This window comes from Marmota marmota, unplaced genomic scaffold (assembly GCF_001458135.2).
Source record: "Marmota marmota marmota unplaced genomic scaffold, marMar, whole genome shotgun sequence".
Classification (NCBI taxonomy): Eukaryota; Metazoa; Chordata; class Mammalia; order Rodentia; family Sciuridae; genus Marmota; species Marmota marmota.
In genome coordinates, this window is record NW_026000305.1 from 3,179,907 (window position 1) to 3,188,608 (window position 8,702).

The window sequence follows — 8,702 nt, forward strand, 5'->3', positions numbered from 1 at the left end:
ATAATGAATATATATATATATATATATATATTCATTATCAAAAATGTAAATCTTGTCATTAGTGACAACCTTGGTGAACCTGGAGGACATTACACTCAGTGAAATTAAGCCAGTCACAAAATGATGAATACTGCATTATTTTTATTTTTAGATGTAGATGGACACAATACCTTTACTTTTTTCTGTTTATTGATTTCAAATACTGCATTATTTAACTTACATAAATCATCTTTTAAATAGTCAATTATATAGAAGCAGAGACTGGAAAAGCGGTTTCTAGCAGCAGTAGCAGGAAGAGGGAAATAGTTAGCATATATTCATTGTATATGAAATTTAAATTTCATAGAATGAATAAGTGCTAGAGACATTCCAGACAAAACTGTGCCTATAATAATTAGTAGTATATTGTACACTTAAATTTTTATTGAGAAGTTTGATCTCACGTTAAATGTTTTTACCACATAAACACACACAAAGATTAAGGTATATCTATCTACATTGATATAGAAAGTTTTCATGGCACACTATTGAGTGGAAAAATTTGTAATATCAATCCATGTGTTGTGGTTTTTATAAGAATATGTGTGCATTTTTATCCTGAAATGATACTGAAGAAATTACTAACGGTGGCTGTTTTTGGTGTCAAGATTGTGGGTTTACAAGTAAGGAAGGGAGCAAGATTATAGCACATTTCATAACTTCCTGATTATCTGATTCTGTTTTGTTACAAGGGTTAAAGGTGTAGCTCACTATATAGCTTGTCCAAGGCCCTAGGATTGATCTCCAGCACTGGAAAATAAATAAGTAATTAAATAAATACATGTAAAACACATGATCCTTGCTGATTAAGGAGTTTATAATCTAGTGGAGAGATGAATAAAATTTTACAAGATTAGTTTGACATCTCAACAGCATGAACTATCATCAAAACTGAGGTTCTGGATAGGGAATGGTAGTGAATGAATAAAAACTAATGAAGGAAGCTGAATGAAGTATTACTTGAATTAGAAAACTTACTTCAACATTATAAAGACTATATATCATATCAAATGGAGAAAAACTGGAAGCCTTTCCTCTAAAATCAGAAATTAAGACAAGGATGTCCACTCTCACCACTTCTGTTCAATATATTTCTTGAAACTCTATCCGGAGCAATCAAGCAAGAGAAGAAAATTACAAATAGGAAAAGAAGAAGTCAAATTATGTGTTTCCTGATGACATGATCCTATATCTAGAAGACACAAAAAAATCCACCAGCAGTCTTCTAGAGTGATAAATGAATTCAGTAAAGTAGCTTGATATAATTTTAACGTTCATAATTCAGTATCTTTCCTGTATTTCAACAGTGATTCTGCTAATAAAAAAATCAGGAAAATCATCCCATTCACAATAACATCAAAGAAGATACATGGGAATTAATCTCACCAAGGAGGTGAAATATCTCTACAATGAAAATTACAGAACACTGAAGAAGAAATTAAAGAAAATCTTAGAACACGGCACAACCTCCCATGTTCTTAGATAGGGAGAATTAATATTGCCAAAGTGGCCCTACTACCAAAAGCAATATACAGATTAAATGCAAGACCCATCAAAATATTTGTTGTCATTCGAAAGAACTTCATCTAGGTACAAATATATAGCTCAGTTCCACATTTAGCTAAGATTTATACTTAGAAAACTCTGTACCCCGTATCAGACTTTTGTCACTTAATGTTATTTTTAAAAGAAAAGCAAAGGACCTAATTAATTCCCAGAAGTATCATTGAGATTTGTGAAAAGGCCAGAAGATTTCTGTTATATGTCAATATGACGTGAGCAAAGCCACCAAAATTATCTGGTTACTTGTGCCAAGCCTCAGTTTTCACCTAGATTTCCTGGGTTATTAGAGTTCTACTCTTTTCTCAAAATATACAAAATAATTGCCTGTCTTTACCTGAACCACAGCTAAGTCTTCAGGATGCTAATAAAATAAAGGTGCTTGAGATTCCAACAGAAAGATAAAACTGACTTTAACTTTGGTCTTACATAGAGAAAACATCACTTTCTCCTTTAAATGTCCATTTTTCCCCTTTTCTAAATGGGTATTCAGTTTTAATTCTAATTGATTTTTATTACCTTATTTATTTTCTTAGTTAAAATATGCTCTTAGGGAGCTTTAAAAATAAACGCTCTTCCCCAATAAGCTTCTACTTAATAGGCATTGTCATAAAAGGTTGCCTTTAGCATTGCTAATGCTAAGACCCCAGCACATTTCTAGCAAATCAAATCAGGTTTTATTTAGTTCAATTTAAGGGATGAATCAGCTTTGCATGTCCTCTAAATGAATTACAAATTAATTGGCTGAGTGTGTTCAGTGTTCTGTTCATTATTCCTTCCATTCTGACAGTAATACAGCTTAAACTGCAGTGGAGATTTTGGTGCAATGGAAAATTATGGGAATATTTATGTTGGCTGTTTTGATGAATTATTTGGAACTTCCTAGAATTTTATATTGTTTATGTTTTTCTAAGTTTTGAGAATTTAAGCTACACAATATTGTGCGGTTGATGTAGGATGAGCTCTTAATATGATCATCAGGCTGTTAAAAAATAAATAAAACAATTTAGAGCTATTCCTCTTGAAGACAAAAAGCTGGGATGACATGCTTTGATTCATTTATTGGGAACTTGTAATTTAGTATTTGGAAATATAATGCATGTTACTCAGGGGGGTTTTTTCAAGTAAGGAGAAAAGATATACCTAATGATCAAATATATTAATAGATACATCACTCTTGTTACTAAGCTGAGAATTCATATATTACTTTTCCTCCTTGTGGCTAAAATTAATTTAAAACATACTTGTTCCCAATTGTTTAGTATTACATCATTTTTAGCCATTGTAATTTTTTAAAGTCATGAGTTATTGTTTTATATATCATTTTCCACTGTTACCAAAATATGATTTAGGAAAGATTCCGTTTTAGATTTCATTTAGAAAGGAAATGTTAAAAGCCATCTATGTCTAGGAAGTGTGTGATATCTTGCCTCTCTTTTGGACCAGACAGACAGAAGGCTGCAACAGAAACTCACACCTCGTGCCATCATTTTCAACATTTGTATTAAACTCACATTTACAGTCAATCTCTCTCTCTCTCTCTCTCTCTCTCTCTCTCTCTCTCACACACACACACACACACACACACACACACACATACACTTTGTCTTTTCTCTCACCACAAATATACAGATACACAGACAAATACACAGATACACATAGTTTCAATTAAAGTCCATTTTTGGATTTTTCCACCACCCATTGAGATAATTGGAGAATTCATAGGGATAAAGTCTGTAGAAAAAAATCAGAGCTATTTATGTTTCTAACTCTGTCATGGACTCTGTATGCCCTTATTGAATGAGTCCTTTGACCTTTATTTCCTGAAACCTTATCAGCAAAATGGAGGTCATTATCCTGTCATGTTTCTAATTTACTTCCTATGGTTGCCTCTAGGATTCATTGAATTAAAACAATGTAAACCCCTTAGTTTCTAGAATAAAAAAATTTTGAGAACAAAAAGGTTAGGTTTATTGTGAAAAATTTTGAAGCCATAAATATGTTTGCTTTCTTAGAGCTATATTATCCTCTTAAATTTTAATTACTTACCTTTAAAATTAATTACAATATAACTAGAAGGTTTGTATGGCAAATCTAGATTAATTTATCAAAAGGCACTGATGTAATCATATCTTTGGTTTTTATCTGTGTGTAGTATTTGAATGTGAATGTGTTTTATACAAAAAATGAAGAAATATATATTAAATGTTAGCAAGTATTATTTACAAATTCGGGGTGACTTAAATTCTTATTTATCTACATTTTTGACAATGAATAAGTATTATTTGTGTAATTGTAATTACTCAAAACCAACATATTAAAAATTTCTGATAAAAATCCAACTCTTGGCTAGGATTGTGGCTCAATGGTAGAGCATCAACCTAGCACATGTGAGGCCCTGGGTTCGATATTCAGCACCACATAAAAATAAATAAATAAAATAAAAATATTGTTTCCAACTACAACTAAAAATAAATATTTTTTAAAAATCCAACTCTTAATCCTAGCACATCAGATTATATTTTGGAAATAAAATAAATGAAAATACTCATTTTCAGAATAAGGAAACAGAGAATTATGAAATGAATTTACCTACTATTTTACTTTTAAAGTAACAGTATAGCTCACCCTGATGACCCTTTCTATAACACTGCTTTCTTTGTTTATTCTAATTTTTTAATAAAAAAATGTATTGTTTAGCTACAGGACCGTACTCAGTTCAGTGATCGAGACTTAGCCACCCTGAAGAAGTACTGGGACAATGGTATGACCAGCCTGGGCTCTGTTTGCAGAGAGAAGATTGAAGCTGTTGCAACTGAATTAAATGTTGATTGTGAAATAGTTCGGGTAAGGCATTTTCAATAATTGTCATGCTATAGTTGATGAGTGGTATAAATGAAAGCTTTAAAATACCACACAAAGTGCTAAAAACAATGCCATCAATAAAATGAAAGGATAACCCACAGAATGATAGATTCTTAAAATTATGTATTTAATATTAAACATATCCAAATATGTAAATAAATCTTACAACTCAGTTATGTAATGGCAAATACGGCAGTTAAAGATAAACAAAGGATCTGTGAAAACATTTCTCCAAGGAAGTATGCAAATGGCCAATAAAGACATGAAAAAATGTTTAACATTATTCCATAATGAGATAACCACTCAACACATACCATTATACTATAATAAAGAAGACAGACAATAACAAGTTTTGGTCAAGATTTAGAGAAACTGGAACCCTTATACACTGCTTGGCATAATGTAAAATCTTTTAGCCACTTTGGAAAACTGTCTTCAAAATTTTAACATAGAGGTATCTTAGTTCTCAACAATTCTATTCTATATAAATACTCAATTTAAAAGAAACATATATCCACCCAAAAACTTATACACATATATTCATAACAGTAGTGTTCACAATATCCAAAATGTGGAGACGATCCAGATGTCTACCAAATGAATGGAAAAACAAAATGTAGTATATGCATATAATAGAATATTATATAGCCATATAAAGGAATGAAAAGTAGACACAGCCTGCAGAATGGATAGGCCTTGAAAGTATCATTCAAAAGCAAATAAGCTAGTCACATATTATTTTACATATTATATGATTCAATTTATATGGAATGTGCAGAAAAAAAATAAGCAAATTATAGAGATAGAAGGTACATTAGCGATGTCCACACCCAAGGTTAAGGAGGACAGGGTAATGGCTACTAATGAATAGGGGTTTCTTTTTGTTCTGAATCAATCTAATTAATTTGAAAGTAGAGAATTGATATTATTGCACATATCTGTGAATCCATTGAAAATGTTTTAACTGTATACATTAAATAAGTGAATTGTATGATGTTAAATATATTTCAGTAATGCTATTAAATTATATGAGGTAATCAGAAATAAATCTCACATATTCCTGTAATGAATGATAGATTTAAAAATATGCTGATTAATTATGAAAACCTTAATAGGGGGGTTTAGGTAGTGGTGGTGCTGGTATTTAACAATCAGCTGTTTAAGGAAAATGACATTGTGACATTATTATTTATTAATTTCTGTGGTATAAAATTTCCCACTCTAGACCAGGCGTGCACACCTGTAATCTAAGCTACTTTGGAGGCTTAGGCATGGGCATGGAGATTGAAAATTCAAGGTCAACCTGGGAAACTTAGACCTTGTCTCAAATAATTATTGTTACAAAGGCTGAGAATGCAGTCCAGTGATAAAGCACTTACATGTGCAAGCCCTTGGGTTCAATCCCCACTATTTAATAAAACTAAAAAAGATTTTCATCATAGCCAGGCATGGTGGTGCATGCCTGTAATCCCAAGAGGCTAGGAGGCTGAGGCAGGAGGATTGTGAGTGCAAAGCCACCCTCAGCAACTGCAAGGCACTAGGCAACTCAGTGAGACCCTGTCTCTAAATAAAATACAAAATAGGGCTGGTGATATGGCTCAGTGGCTCAGTGCCTCTGAGTTCAATTCCTGGTACCCCCTACCTCCCCTCAAAAAAAAAATATTTCCACCATAGCTGATGTGTCTTTCAATGCAAAGTTGTGAAGAGATGCTAACAAGTGAGTCTTGTTAGCAAGTAAGAACTGGCTTCAGCAAACACCAAAGAATCATCCCAAGAGATCCACAGAATAGTACTATTAAAGAACAAGTGACAAAACATAAACTTATTCTAGAAGAAATAAAGTATTTCCTCACATACATATGAAAAAAACAAACAACATAGGTAGAAATGGTGGAATACAGATTTCTCAAAACGAATGCTATTTTAAAAATAGATAATATCCTGTTTAGAGCCTTGCTCTTTCTTGTTAGAATTCAGATGGGAAATCAATTTCAATTCTGTATTTACTGAGTATGATGCTATATGTTAGTTATACTAACAAGGAGGGAGAAATGCATTAGACACTTCCTAATTTAAGGAGCTTAAATTCTAGCAAGGATGACACAAAGATACAAATGACAGAAGAAGAATTAGAGTGGGATCATTGTATGAGAATCCTAGGTAAAAGCCAAAAAGAGGAAAGTGTAGAATATATGTCCTCATTGTCATATTTATTTTTAATTCTTTAAATCAAAGTTATACATGCATATAGCTTAAGTCATTCTATAGAATTTGTCAAAAAATGAACATTCCTCACTTCTCCACTCCTACTGTTTTCCAATAGCCAGAATCAAACACTTTCCACTCTGTTAGATGATTCATTTGTATTTACTTCCATCTATACATGATGTGCTATATTAATTAAATTTACATTTAGCTGTTAGTTACAAAAACTCAAAGTAACATGGACTAAGACAAATAATTCCATGTGTAAGTCCAGTAGCTAGCATAGTAGTTCTGTTCTATAAAATTGAAACCATGATGCCTTCATCTTCTATTTTGTTATCCTATAATGCATCCTCTTCAAAGTCCAAAATGATGGCATATGTAATCTAAGCAGTACAACAGAGAAGGGTAAGAAAAAGTGTCAAAGGGTGTTAAAAAAAAAAAAAAACACCTTTTAAAGGGTAAAACTGCCATATGATATTTGAACTTATACCCAACTGGCTAAAGATCATTCACATGGTCACCCCAAACTACAGCGAAAGCACGAATATTATTTTACTGTGACATAAATGTGCCCAGCTAAACCTGCTATTATTCTGGAAAAAGATGAGAATAAGTATGGGGAATAGACAAGTATCTTTTCCATATCTATTTATATTGCTACTTCTTGATTTTTCAACATTAGACTTTGTCTATTCATTTTTTGAAATGCAAGGATTTTTACTTAAAAATTCTCTTTTTTAGAATTCTTTCATCGACCATTTTATTTACATACATAATTCCTCTCCCATTATCCTCCCTTAATTTTCATCAATTTGATACTCAATATTAACATTATTATGACTATATATAAATGTGTTACATCATTCAATTGGGTTGTACAATATCAGTTTTTTCCCTTTCTGCATAACATTATTTTATTACCCTGAAGTTCATAATTTACTTAGTTTTTGTTTTTTATATTATGTTTGCTTGTTTAGATTTCTGTGTGCTTAATACTAGTATATCCTCAAACACTCTCCCGGTTTTTTATACCTCCTTTCAATTCATTCATAAACATTTGGTAGTGAAACAAATCCTGAAGCTATATTTCCTGTAGTCTTCTGATGTTTTCCAGTCTGGATTGGTTACTCTCTGCATCTGGAATACAACTTTTATTCTGAGATTCCCATTTTTATATATTTATCCTTTTGATCTACCTTCAGTAACTATGCTCAAACTATCTGTCTACTGAGTTTTTTAATTTTTTTTAATTTTCTATGAATATGTCACTGATATTAGTAAGGAATCTGTGCCATTTTCTGCCATAGAGCCTTCTTGAGATCCCCATATTGCAAGAGACAGGAGAAAAGGACAGCAGCTTTTTTAAAGCATACAGTGAAAAGATAAAATATCCAGGGAATTCCTGACAAGTATTCTATCAATGACCAAAGCCATTGACATGAGAGCCCTCAATGAACCATTACTATGTGCAGAATACTGTATCCCTGAAGCAAGTCCTAATTAGAAGAAAAAGGAGGAAGAAATGATACTATTTGGGTTATATATTATCTATTATTTCTGGTGATTTTTGAACATGTCAGGATGTTTATGTCAAGGAGAAAAGGTGAAGAGGTCATGTGTTTTAAGAGGGTTTCTTTATAATATCTGGTAAATTACACTAAAGAAGAATGTGTTTGCCATACAATATATTCTCTAGATTTCAGGAAATCACTTAGATGTTCTAAAATCTAATATACCTTCTAGTTATTGATGACATTATGATAGTTATTTTTTTTTGATTTTTTTTTATTGGTTGTTCAAAACATTACACAGCTCATGACATATCATCTTCCATACATTTGATTCAAGTGGGTTATGAACTCCCATTTTTTACCCCAAATACAAGTTGCAGAATCACATCGGTTACACATCCACATTTTTACATAATACCATATTAGTGACTGTTGTATTCTGCTACCTTTCCTATCCCCTACTATCCCCCCTCCCCTTCCCTCTCATCTTCCCTCTCTACCCCATCTGCTGTTGTTTTA

The 8,702-nt window shown here is 32.0% G+C and overlaps 1 protein-coding gene across 1 annotated transcript in view; it reads left to right on the forward strand.

Moving 5' to 3' along the window:
- Positions 1-8,702, forward strand: part of Hdx (highly divergent homeobox) — a 116,631-nt gene that overhangs the window by 57,564 nt on the left and 50,365 nt on the right. Inside the window, exon 5 of the mRNA XM_015502120.2 lies at positions 4,300-4,446. Within this exon, the coding sequence (XP_015357606.1) occupies positions 4,300-4,446 (147 nt within the window). The remainder of the gene's footprint in view (positions 1-4,299; positions 4,447-8,702) is intronic.